Source organism: Gigantopelta aegis, chromosome 14 (assembly GCF_016097555.1).
Source record: "Gigantopelta aegis isolate Gae_Host chromosome 14, Gae_host_genome, whole genome shotgun sequence".
NCBI lineage: Eukaryota > Metazoa > Mollusca > Gastropoda > Neomphalida > Peltospiridae > Gigantopelta > Gigantopelta aegis.
In genome coordinates, this window is record NC_054712.1 from 25,259,634 (window position 1) to 25,285,236 (window position 25,603).

General features: G+C 36.0%; 1 protein-coding gene across 1 annotated transcript in view; it reads left to right on the forward strand.

Moving 5' to 3' along the window:
• Positions 1 to 25,603, forward strand: part of LOC121388299 (hydrocephalus-inducing protein homolog) — a 93,936-nt gene that overhangs the window by 49,704 nt on the left and 18,629 nt on the right. Inside the window, exons 38-47 of the mRNA XM_041519587.1 lie at positions 2,094 to 2,174; positions 4,363 to 4,599; positions 5,399 to 5,685; positions 7,526 to 7,608; positions 10,307 to 10,483; positions 11,714 to 11,865; positions 12,100 to 12,360; positions 20,152 to 20,334; positions 21,651 to 21,770; positions 23,216 to 23,548. Of these exons, the coding sequence (XP_041375521.1) occupies positions 2,094 to 2,174; positions 4,363 to 4,599; positions 5,399 to 5,685; positions 7,526 to 7,608; positions 10,307 to 10,483; positions 11,714 to 11,865; positions 12,100 to 12,360; positions 20,152 to 20,334; positions 21,651 to 21,770; positions 23,216 to 23,548 (1,914 nt within the window). The remainder of the gene's footprint in view (positions 1 to 2,093; positions 2,175 to 4,362; positions 4,600 to 5,398; positions 5,686 to 7,525; positions 7,609 to 10,306; positions 10,484 to 11,713; positions 11,866 to 12,099; positions 12,361 to 20,151; positions 20,335 to 21,650; positions 21,771 to 23,215; positions 23,549 to 25,603) is intronic.

Genomic DNA, 25,603 nt, shown 5'->3' on the forward strand with positions numbered 1-25,603 from the left:
ACAGCGTGCTTGAACCTTAATTGGATATAAGCACGAAAATAAATTGCAATGAAATAAATATTACAGTAATATAGAGATTTACTTGTGCTAACATTTTTTTTGGTCAAAAAATACATTAGGGTAAATAATTATCTACAGTAACATTATATAATGATAGTAAATGTGGTAGAATATTTGTTTTATCCTAATTGTTTATTCCATTAGTTTGTCCATCCAGACTATTTCTAGGTTAATAATGGGAAAAAAGAAAGTAAATTGGATTTTAAGTTGCTTGGAACAAAGATGGTCTTTCTTTTTAGACAGAGTTAAGGCCCGTTATTACTCTTACAACCGGACTTTGTTTTTGGTGTAGTAGCTTATGTCAAAATATTCTTGAATTGTATTTCACTTGTTTCAGTGTGATTTTGAATGTTAGACCAGTTATACTAATTTTGGGAACTTTGGAGGGAGTGGCAGTTGATTTTTTTTTATTAGAATTTGCATTTCATATTATACCATCTATTTTATTTCTCTCTTCCAGATTTCAGATTAATATATATATCATATGGATTTGTAACAGCAGTTGTCTTAAGTTGCAAATAAATGGATATATATGATATCGGTAAAGAAAAAGGAAAAGGAACTAAGCAATTAAACATAATTAATTGTTTTGATTGTTTGGGGTTTTGTAGTTACTTTGTAAAATGTTATTTGTTGGGGCTAGGTTTTTTTTGTTCTTTTAAAAAAATTAATTTAGGTATTCATTTGTTCAGTTTGTTTATTTCTTTGTTTATTTCTTTGTTATGTTTTTGTTATGTTTGTTTTGTTTTTTTATGTTTAATTTTTATTACTGTTCATTTTTAATTCTAATTTTGTGATAAAGAATGTTTTTTAAGATAAGCAATTTTATTTTTTGTTGGTAGTTATAGGAGCAAAACAAGGTAAAAGTTTAAACTTCTGTCTGTCTCTAAAACTGTAAGAGATGTTATCTTATTTCACTTTTCATGATTTCAAAACTGTAAATATTAGCACAAAATGTGCATGTTAGAAGCATTTTGCATTGTATTTTGTATCTCACTAATGTAATTTACTAGAATATAAGACTTTCTATAATTTATTCATTGCTGTACATTTCTGTGATTCACTCAGCTGTTTATTATTTACTCAGAGGTTTTATGATTCACTTTACTACCGTTATTTTATGATTCACTTTACTACCGTTATTTTATGAATCACTACACTGGACTTAGGATTTGTCATGATTCACTAAATTTAAGGAGTTTTCAGGATCAAATCACAAGGTGGTGTTTTTTAGATTCACTCACTTTTTGGAGTTTTAAAGATTAAATCAACTGATTCACTTAACTTGAAATATTTTCAGTCACTCAGTGGTAGCACGTTTGTTTATTCTGTTTTAATAGTTCATTTAGCTTTCAAGGATTTTAGATATGATTTAAAAATATTGGAAGAAATATAATTACTTAAGCATCAAACACACAATTTAATACATGGTATATATACACTGAAGGAATATCATGCTATCTTACTGTGTAATATATACATGTAGATATATAACCAAATGTATGTACAACATTTGGTTATATACCTATATATTGCAAAGTTATATGTATCACAAGATAAAATGTTTGCAAAGGTTTAAAATAAATTAATCTTTTACTTATTTTATTCAATTTTTTCTAACTTTTAACTGGTTAATGTTATAATACAGTGTAATAATAATAATAATAATAATAATAATAGAAATTGTAATAGAATTTGTTTTTAATTTAAAATAAATTGCTAAATAAAATAAATGCTGGAAATGATAACACACTCAGATGGTAGTTGGTCTTCGTTTAACTTAAGTGTTCTTTTCTGGAGCTACATTTGGTTTAATTTGGTTTAACAATAACAAATATGCATATGAGTTATATTTTGCATATATGTAAAAAAAAAAAAAGGGAAATGTCAAGATTGTATTTACAGTTTAATGACTTGCCTGTACTGAACATCATGGAAGATCAGGTATTGATTTGTGTTCTGAAATAATGTTACCATTTTATTTTAAAGTATTTCTGAGAAATTTTATTTTATTTTGTGTTTTCTGTATTTAGAGAGCTTGAAGAAAAAGCTGAAAGGGAGAGAAGAGAGCGAGAACAAAGAGAAGAGGAAGCAAAGAGACAAGAAGAGGAAGCGTAAGATTCAAATATCATAATTTTAAAACATTGAAAACTAGAATGTATTGAAAGCAAAAAAAAAGAAAAAGAAATGTTTTATTTTAACAACACACTCAACTCATTTTATATGGCATCAGACTTATGATTAAGGATTACACAGATATTGACAGAGGAAACCGGCTGTTGCCACTTCATGGGCTACTCTTTTTGATTAGCAGCAAGGGATCTTTTATATGCACGGTCCCACAGACAGGGTAGTACATACCACAGCCTTTGTTACACGAGTTGTGGTGCACTGTCTGGAACGAGAAATAGCCCAATGGGCCCACCGACAGGGATCGATCCCACACCGACAGTGCATTGAGCGAGTGCTGTACCACTGGAGTATATTGACAGCAATTGCACTTGCATAATTGACTTGTACATCATGACTTGCTCATCATAGACAGCACAGGACATAGCCCAGTGTTAAAGTGATTTAGGATCGATCTCGATTAGTGGACCCATTGGGCTATTTCTTGTTTCAGCTAGTGCCTCATGACTGATCTATCAAAGGCCATGGTATGTGCTATCCTGTCTGTGGGATGGTGCATACAAAAGATACCTTGACACTAACGGAAAAGATAAAAATTGAGTGGGGGTTCTTCTCTAAGACTATATGTAAAAATTACCAAATGTTTTTGACATCCAATAGCCAATGATTAATAAATGAACATGCTCTTGTGGTGTTGTTAAACAAAAACAAACTGTAAATCATAGATGAACCATTAGTATTTGTAGTGTTACTTTCAAGGAACAGTTTGAAATGGACATGTAGCCCATCGCCATGGAGTGACCAATTGAATGTCTTTAAATCAATCTCCAACATATATTGGATATTGACTACTAATATAAATCTCACATAATGTTCTGTTATATGGGTGTAAAAGCAATATATTACAGTCACAGACCCCAGTTTCAAACCCTTGAAAAGGGACAGTAAGTTTGGTTAATCTACAAATCTGCAATTTGGATCAAGTTAAAACGAATGAAATAAGAGTGTGTGATGTTGAAAAGGGGAAATACCCTTAATAAATAAACTAGAGCTCATCTGCATAACCATTCATTTTCTGAGGTACATGCATTTATAAATATATGACCACAACTAGTATATCAAAGGCTGTAGTATGTGCTATCCTGTCGGTGGGATGGTGCATATATAGAGATTATTATACGAGCTTGTGTGTCATAATGATTTTACGAAACAAGTGTCCGGATTATAGTATTACCCTCACTCTCACTCGGGTAATACATGAACCCTGACACGAGTTTCGTAAAATCAGTATGATTCACACGCGAGTGTAATTATTTATTATCCAAAATATTATTTTTGTGAATAACAAGCTAGGACCATGTCAAAACATTTTAAATGTAACTAAACAGGGACGACGAAATGATGTCGTTTTGATAAGCGTTTACACTGGGGAAGTCGCATTAAGTTATGACGTTGCTTCACAAAATTACGTCTAATTCACTGTGCACATCAAATCATTATGACACACGTGGGTCATACTGATTATATTTCCCTGAATATCTTGAACTATGTGGATAATAAGAAGGATTCTGCTACTAATGTAGCGGGTTTCCTCTCTTAGACTATATGTAAAAATTACCAAATGTTTGACATCCAATACCCAATGATTAATAAATCAATGTGCTCTAGTGTTGTCATTAAATAAAACAAACTTTTAAAATAAATATATGAAAATTAATTCCGTGGTATTACATGTACAAACAACAGGATGACCAAAAAACTTCATATGTATGGAAATGGATAATCTAAACAATAAAATCTAAATCGTGTCTGTTTTCAGTTATTAGAAATGGCTCTAATAATTATAGCATTCATCAATTATTATGTTTATGTCCCTCGTGAAATAATGTTCAGTTGTTACAAGCTTTAGAAAATGACAATAAAAATTATTTCATGAGGGACATAAACATGATATGAAATGGTTCAAGTTTAATATCCTATTTAACCATAATCGATTTCAATTTATATCACTAAACTGTCTGTATAGTTATTGTATACCAATCGTGTGACGTATCACACTTGACATTCTAGTGGGACATGACGCTTTGATATGTCCCAAGATATTTTTAACCATATGGGTAATAATGAGAAATATGTTTAAAAACTAGAGTTTTGTCTCTTTAAACTTAACAGGAAGAACAAGAAGAACAAGCGAGGTAAGGGAGGACAGCAGGACAGTAAAGAAAAGGACAAGAAGGGAGCGCCGACTGGACGTGGGACGGCTCAGCCCGGGGCAGAACGCGTCGGTCAGAAGTCTCAGGGGGGACCACGGCAACACGACAGTGAACATACGGGCAAGGCCGGCTCCAGCAGTGAACGCCCCGAGTCTCACCACACGGAGAAAAGTGACACGTTCATCGAGGATGTCAAGTATGTAAATAACTCTGTGAGGTCTCAGTTTACATTTTATTCTGTGAGGTCTCAGTTCACACTTTATTATTTAACGCCCCGAGTCTCACCATACAGAGAATAGTGACACGCTCATCGAGGATGTCAAGTATGTAGATATCTCTGTGAGGTCTCAGTTCACACTTTATTATTTAACGCTCCGAGTCTCACCACACAGAGAATACTTTATTCTGGGAAGTCTCAGTTCACACTTTATTATTTAACGCCCCAAGTCTCACCACATGGAGAAAAGTGACACACTCATCGAGGATGTCAAGTATGTAGATAACTCTGTGAGGTCACAGTTCACACTTTATTATTTAACACCCCGAGTCTCACCATACAGAGAATAGTGACATGGTCATCGAGAGATATCTCTGTGAGGTCTCAGTTCACACTTTATTCTGTGAGGTCTCAGTTCACACTTAATATTTTTGTTATGTTGTTTTAATACTTATTTTCATGCTTATATCTAATTAAGGTTGAAGCTTGCTGTCCTGGGTACACACCTCAGGACTTTGTCCAGGACAGTGGGTTAATGGTTAATTGTTAGTGAGAGAGAAGTCAGGCTACTGGCTTTACACCCACCCACTGTTGATAAACTTGTTCTCAGTGGGAGCCAGTACCAGAAGTTGAACCCAGTACCTACTAGTCTTAAGTCCACAGAAGCTATTACTGTTTACTTACTATTGTGTACCATGTGTTATACACCAAATAGCCACAATTTAAGATGTGCTGCAGTGACAGTAAACAACAATTCCTTTTCTTTTCTGTTTTCCAGAAGAAAGAAAAGCACCAAAGACATAAAACCAGGCAAACTGAAGGATGGGGAGCTGCAACCTGGGTCTGGACAGCCTGAGGAACAGGCCCGGGATCCCGCTAAAGAGGCAGAGCTGCTTCTGATGCAGCGGTTCCGGACATTCGAACATCTACAGAACGACCTGTGTTATCTGCTCGAATTCTGGGACAGGACGTCTCTGCAGGTTAGACGGCCGGTGACCCCTTCAGAGAAATCTGATGAGGATGGGGCACAGCATCCACCTTCGGGGAAGAAAGGAAAGGGCAAAGGTGAGTCTTTCATTTTATTAGTTTCCTACCACTGCAATTGGAGAAGACTATAGGTTTTGTCCAGTCTGTCTGTCCGTCTGTCCGTCCCACATATAGTTAGGGGTTTTCTGCAGTACCTCAAGATATTGAGCTGAAATTGTCTGTATAGCTTTATTATGTAGAGTTACAGATCAAGTTTGATGTTCATGGGGATTTACTAATTTTGACAGAATTATGGCCCTTGAACATAGAAGATATAAAAATTTGTTGGGCCTGATAGGGGACATGTATTTAGCAGCAGTAGCATAACATTACATGACCTGTCTGACTGAGCTCATTTGCTATTAGGATGAATGGGGAATTTCAATCATCAAGCATCATCAAAGTTTAACATTGTTACCTTCACAGGATAAAGCCAACACCCTATGTCATTAACGTGTTATTCTTTATTTAACATTGTTGGGAGTGCAGGCCCATGGGAGAGGAAATTGTGTGGTTCTTGGGGTGGTGGGAGGTACAGGCTCTGCTCATTTCTACAGTCCTTGAGTGGCACAAAGATCAGCTGGATCACATGGTAGGAATAGCAGAGCCGGGATGTACCTCTGCAGTGAGTCACAGACATGATCCAGATCCCTTTCAGTGAACTCAGTGTGGGAGTTTTACCGGTCTCGGTGGCATATCATGGTTAAGCCATCGGACATGAGGCTGGTAGGTACAGGGTTCGTAGCCTGGTACAGGCTCCCACCCAGAGCAAGTTTTAATGACTCAATAGGTCACTACACCCTCTTCTCTCTCATTAGCCACTAATTATTAACAACTAACCCCCTGTCCTGGACAGACAGCCCAGATAGCTGAGGTGTGTGCCCAGGACAGCATGCTTGAACCTTAATTTGATATAAGCACGGAAATAAGTTGAAATGAATGAGAGGGTTTTTTGGTACCATTTCAACCAGTTGAAGTGGAAAGGCTACTGGTAAAGGTCAGCATCAACAGGATGTAGTTTAGGGATAAAGTTTAAAGTTTGTTTGTTTATAGACATACAGTAGAATACACTGATGAATTCATCAGAGGAAACCTACTACATTTTTTCATTAGTATCAAGGGATCTTTTATATGCACTTTCCAAATGACAGGACAACACATACCATGGCCTTTAATGTACCAGTCATAGGACACTGGTGGGGACAAGAAAAGCACAATGGGTCTGCTAAGGAGGTTTGATTCTACAACCCACACACCTGAGGCAAGCACTGTACCAAGTGAGTTAAATCGCACCTCTAGAGGCAGACCTTCTGAGGTGGGCCAAGACATAGCCCAGTCGTAAAGCATTTGCTTGATGCGCGGTCAGTTTGGGATCGATCCCCATCAGTGGGCCCATTGGGCTATTTCTCGCTCCAGCCAGTGCACCATGACTGGTACATCAAAGGCTGTGGTATGTGCTATCCTGCCTATGGGATGGTGCTTGTAAAAGATTCCTTGCTGCTAGTCGAAACGAGTTGCCCATGAAGTGGTGACAGCAGGTTTCCTCCCTCAATATCTGTGTGGTCCTTAACTATATGTCCGACACCATATAACTGTAATTAAAATGTGTTGAGTGTGTCATTAAGTAAAACATTTCCTTCTTTCCTTTCTTACTTCTGAGGTGTGGTGGGTAGCAGGATCAATCTCCATCAGTTGACACATTAATATGAAACGTAGGTAGGTTTTTTTTATATTGATTACAAGGAAATATAAGCAGGCATTTTTCCCCTCTCTTGAATGAAAGAGATTGAGGAATTGGGATCTCATCTAGCTCCATCATTAGTACATGTATATGAATACAAATTGTAAGTATTATAGTAATAACTGATATATCTTTCAGAAAAACATGACAAGGAAAAAGAGAAAGAAAAAGAGAAACAGAGGCAGCTGGAAAAAGAAATGGCAGAAAAGGCTGCAAAAGAGGTCAAATATATAACAGTAAACTTAATAAACTACATACTAATGAAGCTGATTTCTTCGCTCACTTACACTGTTTTAAAAAGAGATTGTCAATGTGAAATTTGTTTTTGTGTGTTGAAGGTTTCAATTCAATTGAATGTGAAGAAACTATTTAATATGTAGTAATTAAGTGTAGAATATTTATATGAGACTTTATGAAAGATACATTAAATTTATTTGAATGTAATATAAATGTGTTATGGGCAGGGTCACCCAGCAGTTAACCTATTTAAAGGTATATCCACAAAGATTGTTGACTTAAAATATACACTTTGTGTATGTTCCTGTCCCATTGACTTGTCATTTTAATGGCAAGAATCTTCCATTGTCTCATGGGCATTCTGTCAGTCACATGATGAGTCAGAGGTTAGATTATGTATTCATGAGAAAAAAAAGAGAACCTTTTTCTTTAATGTACAAACAGATTGGTAATTTGTTGAATATGATAACTATGTATCTTTTTTTTCTTCTTTTTTTTAATCATTTATTATCCCCAGCCAAGTTTGACCATGTCAAGGTTGGGGAGCCTTGATTTCATGGCCTTACAATAGAGTTGCTATATAAGTGAAAATGCATAATATTAAAGTAATTTAACATATAAATATATTTCTAGTGTTCCCATATGGTTGGGGATTGGCAAAGAAAGCCAAGATGCTATGATTCATATCTTGGAAAGAGTTGAGAAAAGTAGAAGGAAAGAAAGAAAATACAATAGAATAGAAAGAAATTAATGAATGAATAGATAGATAGATAGATAAATAAATAAATAAATAAATAATGGGGGGGGGGGGGGACTTAAAATCTATGCTACGAAAAGAGACTTATATTTCGAAACGAAAAAACCTGCAATTACAAACGAAAAGACCTGTAATTCGAAACAAGCTATTTATAAGAAGTTTCAGTTAAAAAGATTAAGGTCCATTGATTATTGAAAATTTCATGTTCACAATTTTTGTATGAAATAAACCTTTCGATTTCAAATTTGTTTCGCAATATATTTTTAACTCCATTTATATTTAATACTTTTTTCTGTACTTTCATACTATAAATATAATATTTAATATTGATAATTAACCAATTTACAAAGTTGCTGTGTTCATTATTAACCATACCAAACATAACAATATCTCGGTTAAAACAAATATCAATTCCAGTTTCAGTCTGTATCCAATGTTTTGTAGCTCCCCAAATGTGGTTAACCTTATTGCAGTCAAAAAATAGATGTGGTATCGTTTCTGGAGAATTTTGACAGAAGTCACAAGCATTTGAATCAACATAATGTATCATGTGTAAAAATTTATTTGTAGTTAAGATTCTATGCAGTATTCTGTATTGAAACCATGATAAGGTTGAATCTTTTACACATCGAAAAGGAATAACATAATACTTTTCCCATTGCCTGGTATCGTACATAAATCCTTCTTTTGCATATTTTAATTGTGCTTTGGGGGTTATAGTTTGTGAAGTTATCATATCATAAATATCTTTACAACCTTTTTTGTCTTTTAATAAACATTTTAGTTTAAACGGAAAAACCGGATTTTTTTTAATTGTGAACATGTCATCTCTTTTTGTAACAAGCTTGTTTATAAATGATTTAATAGCACTTGTAAGTGAAGCATATTCTAAGAAGTTTGTATTTATATGATATTTTGTTGCAAACTGTTCGTATGTATAAAAATCACCTTGTTCATTTAATAAATCATTTATAAATATAATACCGTTATCTATATAAATTTTGTATATAAATGGTTTGTTACCTATACATATTTTGCTATTATACCAAATATTAATGCTTAAAATATCCTCAACATTTTGTGGTTTTTGATATTTGTGTATCTCTAACCAGCTAAACAAGGTGTCTTTCCAAAACGTATTTCGGACGTGTTCAATATTTCGCATTAGGAAATAATCGCCTTGTATAATCAAGTCTTTTAAAGATATGTTTGTAACCGATTTAAACAAAGTTATCCACTTTGAGTTATTTAAAAACATTCTTCGAATCCACGTGCATTTTAAGGCTGTTATAAAATTTGATATGTTTATCATTTTAATACCACCTGTTTTGTAATTTTGTATTATTAGATTCCGTTTCAGTTTTTCAGTATTGCTCTGCCAGATAAATTTAAAAAATAATGTATTTACATTTTTTATCAATTTGTCATTTGGGTTTGGTAGCGCTATTAACAGATGGGTTAGCTTTGGCATTATTAAAGTTTTCAGTACTGTTATTCTTCCTAAAACTGTTAATCTTCTCACAGATCATAACCTCATTAATTTTTGCATTTCTATTATTTTAGAATCATAGTTCAGTGCAATTATTTGTTCCATGTTAACTGCGAAGTTGATACCGAGCAAATTAAATTGTGTTGCGCCCCATTCTAACTTCCACCGCGTATGATGGAACACATCCTTAGAAAACTTTTTCTTTCCGATCCATATAGCTTTTGATTTAGAAAAATTAATTTTTAGGCCTGATATATATGCATAATAATCTAAAACCTTCAATGTATTGTACATAACTATGTATCTTACTGAATATTCCTTTTAAGTCGAATTAAATGTATATATATTTTCCTGTCATAATATTTAGTTGGGCTATTTAGTAATTCAGCTTCTGTATGACCATGCCTTCAATTTTGTAAATTTTGTCCACTCTCAGGCGGCCATGGCTGCTGCCATGCAGGGTGAGGAAGGGGAGAGCACTGATGCAGAGTATAAGGAGAAGAAGGAAGATGACGGGATCGGAATTCCACACCTCATTATTGACTGTGCAGACAAAACCATTGACCCGGGGGAGAAGATTTTCAACACTGAACGGCTGCCCTCGGTGGAACAGGTAAAATAGTTGTATCTTTTTGGATAGTTAAAAATAAATGTTTAAATAAGTGCAAATAAATTATGTCTTATGGGCATGTAAAGGTCAAAGCTCTGGTTTTATGTCTTTTTCTTTTCACATTTTATTCAGCTACATAATACATATCTCCATGATAGCTGCAGTTGGATTGGTGAACTGTATGTCAGAGATGTCTTACCATCCGACAAGTGAAGATTGGACAATTGCTCTCAACACACAGACTACATCTTTTCATACATTCATTCATTTCAACTTATTTTCATGCTTATGTCCCATTAAGGTTTAAGCACCTTGCCATGGGCACACACCTTTGCTATCTGGACTGTCTGTCCAGGACAGTGGGTTAGTTGGTAGTTGGTTAGTGATTAGTGAGAGAGAAGAGGGTGTAGTGGCCTTACACCTACCCATTGAGCCCGTAAAAATGCACTCTGGGTTGGAGCCGATACTGGGCTGCAAACCCTGTACCTACCAGCCTGTTTTCATACATAACCTGACCTCTGACCTATAGCACTTCCCCCATAGCCCAGTGGCTATAAATGCATCCATTGTATCAGGGTCATTCTGTTCCAGTCAAGTGATAGGTCAGATGTTCAGTTAAGTATTCTTTTAAAGATAAAACAGTCATGTGATAGGTCAGAAAAAAAGGAAGTTACTATCACTTGACCAGAACAGGATGCACAGGAATCATTGAAAGAGTTTAACCATTTTATTGGCCTATAGGGTGTATACCACCAAATCAAATTCCATAGATGACAATAGTAACATGTGGCTAAAACTCCTACCTGCAGTGTATCAATTGACATAAACAGAAAAAATTGGGGGTAAAGCTGCTCATTTCAGGGATAATGGGTAGGGTCTATGACTACTCTAGTTCCACACAAAATTTGAGTACTTTTTTTGACATGTACTCCATACATGTTTCAAGCACAAGACTACTTGACAAAGTGGTACTAGATGAAATAAAAAGGCATACATTTTTTGCCCAGATGAAACTATTTTGTTTTACAACCAACACACTCACATTTATCACCAATCACAGGACTTGTGGTGTTCACTTCTCTATCAAAAGTTGGGTGCACTTCTAACTTTGACCCAGCCGAAGTGTAGTACTACCATTAGGATGTTCAGACCTGGAGGTCAGAGTAAATATTCATAAAAAGAAAACAATGATCAAAGTATTCTACAAATTTATTATCTCTTTGTTTCTTAAAGGTGATGGACGGTCTTGGACTTGGTCCACATGGTCCTCCCATTCCGCCACCAGCTGAGTTTGCTGTCGTCCCATATCCCGTTAAAAGACGAGCACCACCTATCTCAGAGTTTGGAGGAAGATACTTGTTTGTGGCCTCATCACTAGATGACCCGTAAGTATGGAATACAACATTTGAAAACAAATTATACTGAAGTATTATTACATTCTTTGGGATGTCCTTAAGAAAACAGTTGTTTTAATATAACCCTACCCATCATAATATAATATAATATATTATAATAGTTGGTTAGTATTTTATACTTGTCAGATGTTTTCTACCTGTTTGCTGGAGGCTTAGTATGACTTTGCAAAAATGATATTAAAACGCTCATGTTATTTTTTTTAGAAATATTGGGATCGATGAGAAGTTTAAGGATGAAAATATGGACGAAGAGAAATCTGTTACCCCAGACAACAAGAAAGATGACCACCCGACCCCGACGAAGGTCAAAGGTAAAGGGTCAGACAAACAAAAGGCTGTGCCTTCGGACAAGGAGAGGAAGCGCAGTGCTGACCGCAAGAAGACTCTGGGTCGGCGCGGATCGGCACAAGTCCCGTCCCCACCCCCGGGGGTCATAACACCAACTTCGGATGTCGATGTAATGAGGTAAATAACCTTTTAAACTGCTGGATTCATTTGTGATAAAAACATTGTTGAGGGGATATAAGTTTAAAACCTTTGCTGACATATTTTGATATAAAAGTTTATAAATAGATGAAATAATGTTCATATGTGAAAGAATAAGTATTATTTACTTCGGCTTTTGAATTTAAAACAAATATTTTAGAGCAGTTAATGTTCAGAGTTATGCAAAATATTTATGGCCATTATTCACAATCACTGTGTTTTGCTGACCACAATTTGTTTTGGAAAACAAATATGATTCATATCTTACTATTTTGCAATATTTATTGTTGGTAAAATTATAACATTTATTATCAAATTAGCTGTAGCAAAATGACAGCAATATTGTTGTCAAGCAAAAATACTTGTCAAACACCACTTTTTCAACTTAAGAGTCTCAGGTATTTCTCACAGTAAATCAGCCATAGTTTTCAGTGAAATATTTCTGATTGTTATTTTATTATTTTCCACCATGCCATTTGCAAAATGGAATGAAATATAAATGAGTCAATGCACTCTATGCAGTATACAGTGTCTCGACTTGCAGAGCACCACGTGAGATATCTCACATGCAGTATACAGTGTCTCGACTTGCAGAGCACCACGTGAGATATCTCACATGCAGTATACAGTATACAGTGTCTCGCCTTGCAGAGCACCATGTGAGATATTTCACATGCAGTATACAGTATACAGTGTCTTGACCTGCAGAGCTCACCACGTGAGATATCTTGCATGCAGTATACAGTGTCTTGACCTGCAGAGCTCACCACGTGAGATATCTTGCATGCAGTATACAGTATACAGTGTCTTGACCTGCAGAGCTCACCACGTGAGATATCTTGCATGCAGTATACAGTATACAGTGTCTTGACGTGCAGAGCTCACCACGTGAGATATTTGCATGCAGTATACAGTGTCTTGACCTGCAGAGCTCACCACGTGAGATATCTTGCATGCAGTATACAGTGTCTTGACCTGCAGAGCTCACCACGTGAGATATCTTGCATGCAGTATACAGTATACAGTGTCTTGACCTGTAGAGCTCACCACGTGAGATATCTTGCATGCAGTATACAGTATACAGTGTCTTAACCTGCAGAGCTCACCACGTGATATATCTTGTATGCAGTATACAGTATACAGTGTCTTGACCTGCAGAGCTCACCACGTGAGATATCTTGCATGCAGTATACAGTGTCTTGACCTGCAGAGCTCACCACGTGAGATATCTTGCATGCAGTATACAGTGTCTTGACCTGCAGAGCTCACCACGTGAGATATCTTGCATGCAGTATACAGTATACAGTGTCTTGACCTGCAGAGCTCACCACGTGAGATATCTTGCATGCAGTATACAGTATACAGTGTCTTAACCTGCAGAGCTCACCACGTGAGATATCTTGCATGCAGTATACAGTATACAGTGTCTTGACCTGCTGAGCTCACCACGTGAGATATCTTGCATGCAGTATACAGTGTCTTGACCTGCAGAGCTCACCACGTGAGATATCTTGCATGCAGTATACAGTGTCTTGACCTGCAGAGCTCACCACGTGAGATATCTTGCATGCAGTATACAGTATACAGTGTCTTGACCTGCAGAGCTCACCACGTGAGATATCTTGCATGCAGTATACAGTATACAGTGTCTTAACCTGCAGAGCTCACCACGTGAGATATCTTGCATGCAGTATACAGTATACAGTGTCTTGACCTGCAGAGCTCACCACGTGAGATATCTTGCATGCAGTATACAGTATACAGTGTCTTGACCTGCAGAGCTCACCACGTGAGATATCTTGCATGCAGTATATAGTATACAGTGTCTTGACCTGTAGAGCTCACCACGTGAGATATCTTGCATGCAGTATACAGTGTCTTGACCTGCAGAGCTCACCACGTGAGATATCTTGCATGCAGTATACAGTATACAGTGTCTTGACCTGCAGAGCTCACCACGTGAGATATCTTGCATGCAGTATATAGTATACAGTGTCTTGACCTGTAGAGCTCACCACGTGAGATATCTTGCATGCAGTATCCTAAAGGTTGAATCAGTATTGTTTAACACTGATCCTTTGTTTTAAAAATATGTCCTAATCCAGCTAAGGCAAATTTTAGTTATTTCCTTTCCTTTTTTTTTTTCCTTTTTTGGGAGTTAAGAGGTTTGTATTATTTTATTACAGACCAACATTCAATGTAGATCTATATAGATGTAAAGAAGTAGTAAAATTAATTACTTTTTTTTTTAATTTCTCATCAGAAAAGTCTGCTCCATTCCTAAACAAATACAATTTTAAAAATACAACTTCACCCACCTCCCCAGTTTGAAAAATAAATTGGATAGAAATCTACAGTCCGTCCCACAGGGATCACATTTTTTCATACTATGAAGTTTATTACAAGTTATTTATTTCTGAGCTGATTGATTTGTAAATTGCACACACAGATTGTATTTCTTTGTTATTTCCAAAACACTTTTACTTTTCTTCTTACGTCAAACCAAACTGAAGTTATTTACAAAAGACTTTTTAATAGAATGATGGGATGGACTATGGCATTTATTTGATGATGGCTATAATTGTGTATGACTATATGACTGATTGCAGCGTGGCTGGTGATGGCCCAGCACTGGCTGAGCCTAAAACCGTTAAGTAAGTATCGGAGGTGGGCATGTTGTCACTATATTTTGTACACTATTTATAAGTGTCTAATTGCGTGGTAATTTATCACATAGGCTTTTTAATCACTTAACAAAACACTAATTCATTGGACCGAATTTACGAACTCTGTTTTCCTTAAATACATGTGTTTAAAATTGTAAATGTATGTAATTATATGCATGTAAGATAAAAACAGGCTTTGTAAATTTGGCCATTGTGTGTTGTTTTGTTTATTAAATAAGTTTGTTTTAAATTAATATTTAATTCAGTGATATATTACAAAATAACAATTGTGAGATAAATTGTCATGTGAACTGAACAGTAAAATTAGTGCATGTAAATATGCTACAAATCTTTTGTGCATAATTACAACTTTAAAAAAAAAGTGTTCAAAATATGGTGAAATGGTACCACTCTAGCATTTATCCTCAGTGTTCTGATCTGTAGTTAGCCCTTCAGCTTCCTTTAATGTTTTATTATTGCTGCATTGCTAAACAAAACAAAAAACTAAACAAAAACACTACTGGAGGAGAGTTTAGAATGAACAAAACAATATGGTGTTTTGTTACTTTATTTGTGAAATAACCAACACAGACCTTTGGCTTAGTCTTGTCTCTTCAAGGTGGTGATGTCCCAAAATTACCAGAAAAACATGTCATGGGTACATTAAATTTGAAGTACTGATAAGTATTTTCTGGAATTCATAAAATAGTATTGACTATTGTTGCATGACATCAGAGTTTGTAGTTGTGCATGTTTTTTGTACGAATTTAATAATACACATATTGGAATCGGACAAGGAAAATATGAATGTATTAGACTTAATAAAGCAGTTATTAACTATATTTCAGCCAGTATCAGGTTTTATGGACCCAAGAAACATATGATATATTGACTGACCAAAATTAGTTACAATGACTTATTTTCATTGTGTTTATGTTTATCTGACAAACAAACTTGTGTGTTGTGACTAAATTATTCAGTAATACTATTTATTGTTTTGTTTGAATTCATTTATAACTAAATTATATATCTTTTCTTTTGCATCGTGTAGTCATGCTTACTATACTAGGGTCTCCATGAGTACTCGAGTCCTCGGACATGGGCCGAGTCTAGCAAGACTCGAGTCTATTCACAGGACTTGAGTACACTTGCAAGGAAGAGCACTCTCATTTAATTATATGTTTAACATCATTTTGCCATATGCTTGCAGCCAGTTACATACTGCTATGAGAACGTGTGGAATGCAATACAATGGCATGATTTGGCATCCATGTTCAGTGCTGGAATTAAGATGCATAATGCTATTTTACTTTATTCCTCAGTCTCATAGCCATCTAGTATCGGGTAGTTGGGTCCAGGTCGAGTTTGACCCGTGAGTACTCGAGTCCAATACGTTGGACTCGAGGAGGCCCTATACTATACATCTATTTACATAGAGTGTGGGCTGGGATGTAGGTAGCTTAATTAGTGGAAGAGCGCTGTGTGACATGTGTTGGGTCCAATACGTTGGACTCGAGGAGGCCCTATACTATACATCTATTTACATAGAGTGTGGGCTGGGATGTAGGTAGCTTAATTAGTGGAAGAGCGCTGTGTGACATGTGTTGGGTCCAATACGTTGGACTCGAGGAGGCCCTATACTATACATCTATTTACACAGAGTGTGGGCTGGGATGTAGGTAGCTTAATTAGTGGAAGAGCGCTGTGTGACATGTGTTGGGTCCAATACGTTGGACTCGAGGAGGCCCTATACTATACATCTATTTACATAGAGTGTGGGCTGGGATGTAGGTAGCTTAATTAGTGGAAGAGCGCTGTGTGACATGTGTTGGGTCCAATACGTTGGACTCGAGGAGGCCCTATACTATACATCTATTTACACAGAGTGTGGGCTGGGATGTAGGTAGCTTAATTAGTGGAAGAGCGCTGTGTGACATGTGTTGGGTCCAATACGTTGGACTCGAGGAGGCCCTATACTATACATCTATTTACACAGAGTGTGGGCTGGGATGTAGGTAGCTTAATTAGTGGAAGAGCGCTGTGTGACATGTGTTGGGTCCAATACGTTGGACTCGAGGAGGCCCTATACTATACATCTATTTACATAGAGTGTGGGCTGGGATGTAGGTAGCTTAATTAGTGGAAGAGCGCTGTGTGACATGTGTTGGGTCACAGTATGAATCATTTCTGATGGACATGAGTTTTTCCCATTCCAATTAGTGCCACATGTCTGGTATATCAAATGTTGTTAGTACTGTTCTGCCTATTGGAACGTGTATGCAAAAGATCCCTTGTGGCTTTATCAGTTGAAGTAACCTATGTGATAACAACAGGCTTCCTCTCCTCCTCTTTCTTGACCAAATGTCTAATCTTATATTAGACACCAAATAGTGTAGTTTAAATATGCTCGTGGTGTTAAGCAAACATTCCTTTCCTTTCCTTAATATAACAATAGACTGATGTACTATCCATTTCCTATTATAGAAGTGTACCGTATTGTTGCTTGCTAGATCACTGAACCGTGTGTTTAATTGGAAGTCTTTTTTGTTTGCTTGTTCTTGAAGCCCATATTTCTCTGTTTTCCGTAGCTGTATAATATTATTATTTTGTTTTCAAAAGCCACAAACTTCATCACTCTGTTGATAGTTGGCCCAGAATGTTATCTTGGATATATTAATAATGTCTGAAAAAAGCTAGCTAGTTGCCTTACATTCCCTATTTAAAATGTTTAATACAGGATAATTTATTATTAAAATGGGATCATTGATCTTCAATCCCTGTATTATATTATTTCAATTAAAAATTAGTTTTACATGTTTTAATATAGATAAGAATAAAAATACATAGTTTTGAAAATATTTGGATCATACCATACACAGCCTGGCAGATAGATACTTGAAGATAAATTAACATTGTTGTTTTTATTAATTGCCTACTAATGTTCATTATTTTCGTCATTCAGTGGTTGTAGTACATTTTTTAAATAGTGTCTTGCATGCCCATACCTGTAGGTGAGGTTTTCGGAGGTGTGTGTGTGTGTGTGGGGTGGGGGGGGGGGGGGGGGGGGGGGGGGGGGGGGGTGTTAGTGGGGTTATTTAGTTTTGGAGGGGTGGAAGTAGAGGTTATCGTGAAATAACATTTACCACATTATTAGAGCACTTTTTCTACAATTCAAAGGCTTTGTATTGGACAACGCAGTGGGTATTCGATGTTTTGTTAATGGTGGTTTTATACCTTCTATGTGTCACTGAGCTTCAAGCTTTTTACTTAACCATTCATTCAAAATATAATACATGAAATAAAATAGTATCAGAGAAATGATGGTACATCTACCTTAGTAACAATATTTTTTCTAAGGATGGAATGAGATATCTATTGTTGCCCCAAAAGCTACTGTTAATAAAATTTTAAAATTCATCATTTATACACCAGTATAATATTAAACACATAGTATCAATCATTTAATTTAGTATAACATCATTACCCGGTACATGTTTTATGATGTATTGCACTTTTCAGTGTTTGAAATATCGCAGTACTTAGAAATCTATTTGTTCATCAATATTATCTCTTGTTCAAATGGGTTGTTTATTTAATATTTAAAAAAAAAAAAAAAAATTCATTGTCTTAAGCTTAAATTAAGTTACTGCTGTGTAAATGTTTACTTGCTCGTCAGATGAGAAAAGTATTGAAGTACATTAAATGCTTGCCTCTGAGCATATTTCCACTTGTTAAGACAAATAGACAAGTGCTTCTTTCAAATGCTTAAGATTATTCTTTAGTCTAATTGATTGTCTGTCGCTCAATGGTGTGATCATGACACTGATATTTATTATACAGGTCTGGGTTTGCCTCGGCATTTTTTCTTTCTTGCTGTGCCCCAACACTAATAAACTTTTATTCTTTAGATGGGGAAATTTTTGTATACCAGTTGTTAGTGCCCTGTATCATAGTGCCTATTCAAGCAGTATGACTGAATTTCCCTTTGAGTGTGAAGCTGTGATCATATTTTATAAAAGATATTCAAAGCAGTTAGAGCAAGCTAGATGGAGAGCAAGCTAGATGGCATCAGTAGTTGACCGGCATTAGAATTAGTTATAAGCTAATTGACTTAATGCTTACAATATTGTAGTACATGTAGATCCAGTATTTAGTTCACAGTTGAAACATATTGATGTCATTCTGTTATATACAGTAATCTCTCAGAACTGTTGGATATGATATGTAAATCATGCATTAATATACAAATAATATAGAATCTGTAATATTGTAAAATTAAATTTTTCAAAATAGATGTCCTCAGTATTCATTGAGTTAGTATTAAATTTCTTGTAAAAAATGCTATCTCAGTATGCAAGGTAATTTTTTGAATCTTCAAATTAATAAGCTAAACTGAATAAAGACATATATTAGAAAATATTCCTGTAGATATTGTTAATGAACTATAAAGGGCCTGCCTCTACCCCCTATTTACTTTTGGTTATAAGTAATCAATTTTGCCTTTGTAGTCAAGGGACATTTTGTTTGGTTTTGCATTCTGATTCACTTTGCAAGTTTCAAAGTTTCAGAGAGCTCTACACAGTGCTAAAATATTATGCATTAAATAGTATTTGCTGATTAATTTTCAAATTATCAACTGTCAAAAAACAAAATGTACGTTGGTTTAAGATTAAGGGCCGTGTTTATCAGTGCCACCGATCTATATTACATTGATGTTACAGGTGTTCCTATTAGACAAATCCAAGATTCACTCCTGACAAATAGAGCTACATGTATCTGTATTGTATCTTCCTCTTTCAAACAGGGCACGACATAGCCCAGTGGTAAAGTGCTCTTCTCACGTCATACGATTAAACTCCCTTGGGGAACCTATTCTATGACTGGTGGTTTTTCTAAATTCCAACCATGGTGTGTGCTGTCCTGTCTATGGGATATTGCATATTAAAAATCCCTTAGCAATAATGGGAAAATGTAGTAGGTTTCCTCTCAGACCATATGTCAAGAATGATCAAATATTTGACATCCAGACGTGGATTATTACAGTGTGCTGTAGTGGTGTCATTAAAGAAAACAAACTTTAATGTTTTTAACCTTTCTCCTTCAGACTGTCGATATTCCGGTGGATCGTCCCGGCTAATGGCGAGGTTCTTCTCCGGCTGAGGTTCCAGTCGGAAGAACTGGGACAGTTTGATCAGACGCTGAACTTTGAGATCGTCGGCACCAGGCGGCGCTACCAGCTCTACTGTCGTGGAGTGTGCGCCTTCCCATCAATCAGCAGAGAACCCAGGTAAGACTCAGTCTTTTCATTCTCGTTAATAAATTACAGAAAGCTGACCTTTTGGTTATGTGTATTCAGAGGCGGATCTAGGTGGGGGTCCTATGAGCCAGGCCCCCCCTAAATTTGCAACAGTTTTATTATATATTAATTTTCATTTTTTTCGATCCCCTTCCAAACCTTCCCCAAAGTTCCTTTGGCATTCTGCCTCATGTCATTGGGGGCCCCCTAAATGGATTTTCTGGATCCGCCACTGGTATTCTATGAATTAATTTCATGAAGCTAATATTTTGGTTATGTGTATTCTATGAAATAATTTCTTGAAGCTAATATTTTGGTTATGAACTAATTACACAAAGCTGATCTTTTGGTTATGTGTATTCTATGAATTAATTTCATGAAGCTAATATTTTGGTTATGTGTATTCTATGAATTAATTTCTTGAAGCTAATATTTTGGTTATGAACTAATTACACAAAGCTGATCTTTTGGTTATGTGTATTCTATGAATTAATTTCATGAAGCTAATATTTTGGTTATGTGTATTCTATGAATTAATTTCTTGAAGCTAATATTTTGGTTATGAACTAATTACTCAAAGCTGATCTTTTGGTTATGTGTATTCTATGAATTAATTTCTTGAAGCTAATATTTTGGTTATGTGTATTCTATGAATTAATTTCATGAAGCTAATATTTTAGTTATGTGTATTCTATAAATTAATTTCTTGAAGCTAATATTTTGGTTATGAATTAATTACACAAAGCTGATCTTTTGCTTATGTGTATTCTATGAATTAATTTCTTGAAGCTAATATTTTGGTTATGAATTAATTACACAAAGCTGATCTTTTGGTTATGTGTATTCTATGAATTAATTTCTTGAAGCTAATATTTTGGTTATGTGTATCCTGTGAATAAATTACACAAAGCTAATCTTTTGCTTTTATCAAATTAATTGTCCTGTTTGCTGTTATAATAAAAAAATTATTGGTTTGGCTGTCGATGTCATGATCAATTATAAAAATTCATAATCAGGTGTGAGGGAAATTTTAACTGTACTTGTACAGGTCTCCAGTTTAGATGATGGAAGTGATGTAGGGGCCTACATTTGTAGGTGGGTTTTTTCATGTGTACATAAACATTTAAATAGTTATTAAAGGTAAACTTTGCAATTTGTAAGATCTATCCTGTTTTATACAGGTCTGTGTTTCTTATAGAATTAATTTTATTTTGTCAGTTAAAGCTAAAACAATTTCAGTCAATGTTATTCTGGTCACTTTTATCCATGAATTATGCACTAAGAAATGTTTCAATGCTTTCTGTTAGGATTGTGTTTCCCCAACGCAAGAAGAACAAGAAGGATGATGAGATTGTGCACAAGAAGTACATCCTTATGACGGAGACCTTTGAGTTCGGACCGTTACTCGCTGCCAAGTCCAGAGAAAGGTAATGTGTGTAAAGCTGCTTTCACATACACACTGTGTCTGGCATGCAGCAAATGGCATGTGTTTTTTCTTGACACAATGATATTCTGAACAGTTCACAGATACTCAATTTGTAGCAAATTCTGTCATACAACTTAATGGTAAAAAATAATAAATGTTTTGAAGTTCCAGATAATTTTTATACGCATTTTGTTTTCTGTTTTCTTTTTATTTAAGGGCTTGGTGGCTGTTATTTGTTTTTAACACATGGGTATTGGCCATGTTGGAATTATCCAGTTTTAGTATTGATTATTTTAATTAGAAAAAAAGAAGAGAACAAGTTTGTTTTTGTTTTTTCCATTTGTGTGTTTCACACCACATTATTATTACAGTATTACTAAAACTAAGATATTGTATTGAGGTCTGTAGACAGTCAGAACTGGTTAGTTTCGCTCTTTCCGAAAATGACACCCTCACACCTAATTTAAAAAAAACACAAAAAAAACAAACAAACTTGCGTGTGCTGTAACCTCACTGTGGTGCAGGGGTGTAACATTCTCTTTGAGACTGGCCAATACAGCACAAATCCCCTTGTTTTCTTTGGGATACAATTGAAATTTTGAGTGAAAGTCAGTATCTATCTGTGATATTTGTATTTTGCATTTCTTTGCACTGTGTTTTTGTTTTTGTGTTGATGTTGATCATCACTTTGTTTGTTTGCATTACCATAGTTTGACACCCAATAGCCGATGTGTTTTTCGTGCTGGGGTGTTGTTAAACATTCATTCATTCATTCATTCATTTTAAAAAAACCCAACATTAATACCATTAATGTTGGTGGATATAATAGGTGGGATGCAAATCTATAAAAGTTGAATAAGTAAATAAATTTGCTTTGTTTTTGGATGTTTTAGATTTGTTTAAACATTAAACCTTATGTTTTAAATGTTTTTTTATGTTTTAAATCATGATTTCTGGTAGTAAGACCTGGAATTATTTTTGTGCATGTGTGTAATTAAACTCTTTATTCAACTCCCATCTTCTTATCTCTGTTTGACATGCAACAGACAAATATTTTTCATGCTGGATTGACATCAAACATTTATTTATTCATTCCATCATCTTATACAGGTACCGGGATTGGGACGTAGCCCAGTAGTAAAGCGTTAACTTGATGCATGGTCAGTCTAGGACAGTGGGCCCATTCGGCTATTTCTCATTCCAGCCAGTGCACCACGACTGGCATATCAAAGGCCGTGGTATGTACTACCCTGTCTGTGGGATGGTGCATATAAAAGATCCCTTGCTGTTAATCGAAAAGAGTAGCCCATGAAGTGGCGACAGTGAGTTTCCTCTCTCAATATCTGTGTGGTTCTTAACCCATATGTCCGACGCCATATAACCGTAAATAAAATGTGTTGAGTGCATCGTTAAATAAAACATTTCCTTCATTCCGTCTACCTACAGGTACCGAGAAGGCCGATACCCTGAGAACATGCAACAGATAACAATCCTGAACACGTCTCCCATGGAGGCAGACGTCAGCTTCTGTTTCCTGACGGACAGCAAGGCGGACACCTACCTGCTGGAGCCGTCCGGCATGGTGCTGAAACCAGGCGACATGGAGACGCTGACCGTGTGGGCGTACCCCAAGAGTCCCGGCCGCTACATCGATGCAATCGTGTGCTGCGTGAGGGAGAACCCCGAGCCCATCATCTTCAACGTGGCGTGTGACGCGTTCAGGCCGTCACTGGAGCTCGACAAGAAACAGTTGCATTTTGATAGAGTGTTGCTACACAGGTACATATAGAGCACGTAGAGAGCAATTGTTGATAGCTGCACTTTGATAGAGAAAACTTGTTGATAGCTGCTCTTTGACAGTCCTGCTACACAGGTACATATATGTAGAGAGCACTTGTTGATAGCTGTACTTTGATAGTCCTGCTACACAGGTACATATATGTAGAGAGCACTTGTTGATAGCTGTACTTTGATAGTCCTGCTACACAGGTACATATATGTAGAGAGCACTTGTTGATAGCTGTACTTTGATAGTCCTGCTACACAGGTACATATATGTAGAGAGCACTTGTTGATAGCTGTACTTTGATAGTGTTGCTACATAGGTACATATATGTAGAGAGCACTTGTTGATAGCTGCACTTTGATAGAGTTCTGCTATACAGGTACATACATGTATATGTAGTGAGCACTTGTTGATAGCTGAACTTTGATAGATGTCCTGCTACACAGGTACATAAATGTATATGTAGAGAGCACTTGTTGATAGCTGCACGTTGATAGAGTCCTGCTACACAGGTACATATATGTAGAGAGCACTTGTTGATAGCTGAACTTTGATAGAGTCCTGCTACACAGGTACATATATGTAGAGAGCACTTGTTGATAGCTGTACTTTGATAGATGTCCTGCTACACAGGTACATATATGTAGAGAGCACTTGTTGATAGCTGCACGTTGATAGAGTCCTGCTATACAGGTACATATATGTAGAGAGCATTTGTTGATAGCTGTACTTTGATAGTCCTGCTACACAGGTACATATATGTAGAGAGCACTTGTTGATAGCTGTACTTTGATAGTGTTGCTACATAGGTACATATATGTAGAGAGCACTTGTTGATAGCTGCACTTTGATAGAGTTCTGCTATACAGGTACATACATGTATATGTAGTGAGCACTTGTTGATAGCTGAACTTTGATAGATGTCCTGCTACACAGGTACATAAATGTATATGTAGAGAGCACTTGTTGATAGCTGCACGTTGATAGAGTCCTGCTACACAGGTACATATATGTAGAGAGCACTTGTTGATAGCTGAACTTTGATAGAGTCCTGCTACACAGGTACATATATGTAGAGAGCACTTGTTGATAGCTGTACTTTGATAGATGTCCTGCTACACAGGTACATATATGTAGAGAGCACTTGTTGATAGCTGCACGTTGATAGAGTCCTGCTATACAGGTACATATATGTAGAGAGCATTTGTTGATAGCTGTACTTTGATAGATGTCCTGCTACATAGGTACATATATGTAGAGAGCACTTGTTGATAGCTGAACTTTGATAGAGGCCTGCTATACAGGTACATATATGTAGAGAGCACTTGTTGATAGCTGCACGTTGATAGAGTCCTGCTATACAGGTACATATATGTAGAGAGCATTTGTTGATAGCTGCACTTTGATAGAGTCCTGCTATACAGGTACATATATGTAGAAAGCACTTGTTGATAGCTGTACTTTGATAGTGTTGCTACACAGGTACATATATGTAGAGAGCACTTGTTGATAGCTGTACTTTGATAGATGCTACACAGGTACATATATGTAGAGAGCACTTGTTGATAGCTGAACTTTGATAGAGGCTACACAGGTACATATATGTAGAGAGCACTTGTTGATAGCTGAACTTTGATAGATGTCCTGCTACACAGGTACATATATGTAGAGAGCACTTGTTGATAGCTGCACGTTGATAGAGTCCTGCTATACAGGTACATATATGTAGAGAGCATTTGTTGATAGCTGTACTTTGATAGATGTCCTGCTACATAGGTACATATATGTAGAGAGCACTTGTTGATAGCTGAACTTTGATAGAGGCCTGCTATACAGGTACATATATGTAGAGTGCACTTGTTGATAGCTGCACGTTGATAGAGTCCTGCTATACAGGTACATATATGTAGAGAGCATTTGTTGATAGCTGTACTTTGATAGATGTCCTGCTACATAGGTACATATATGTAGAGAGTACTTGTTGATAGATGAACTTTGATAGAGTCCTGCTATACAGGTACATACATGTATATGTAGAGAGCACTTGT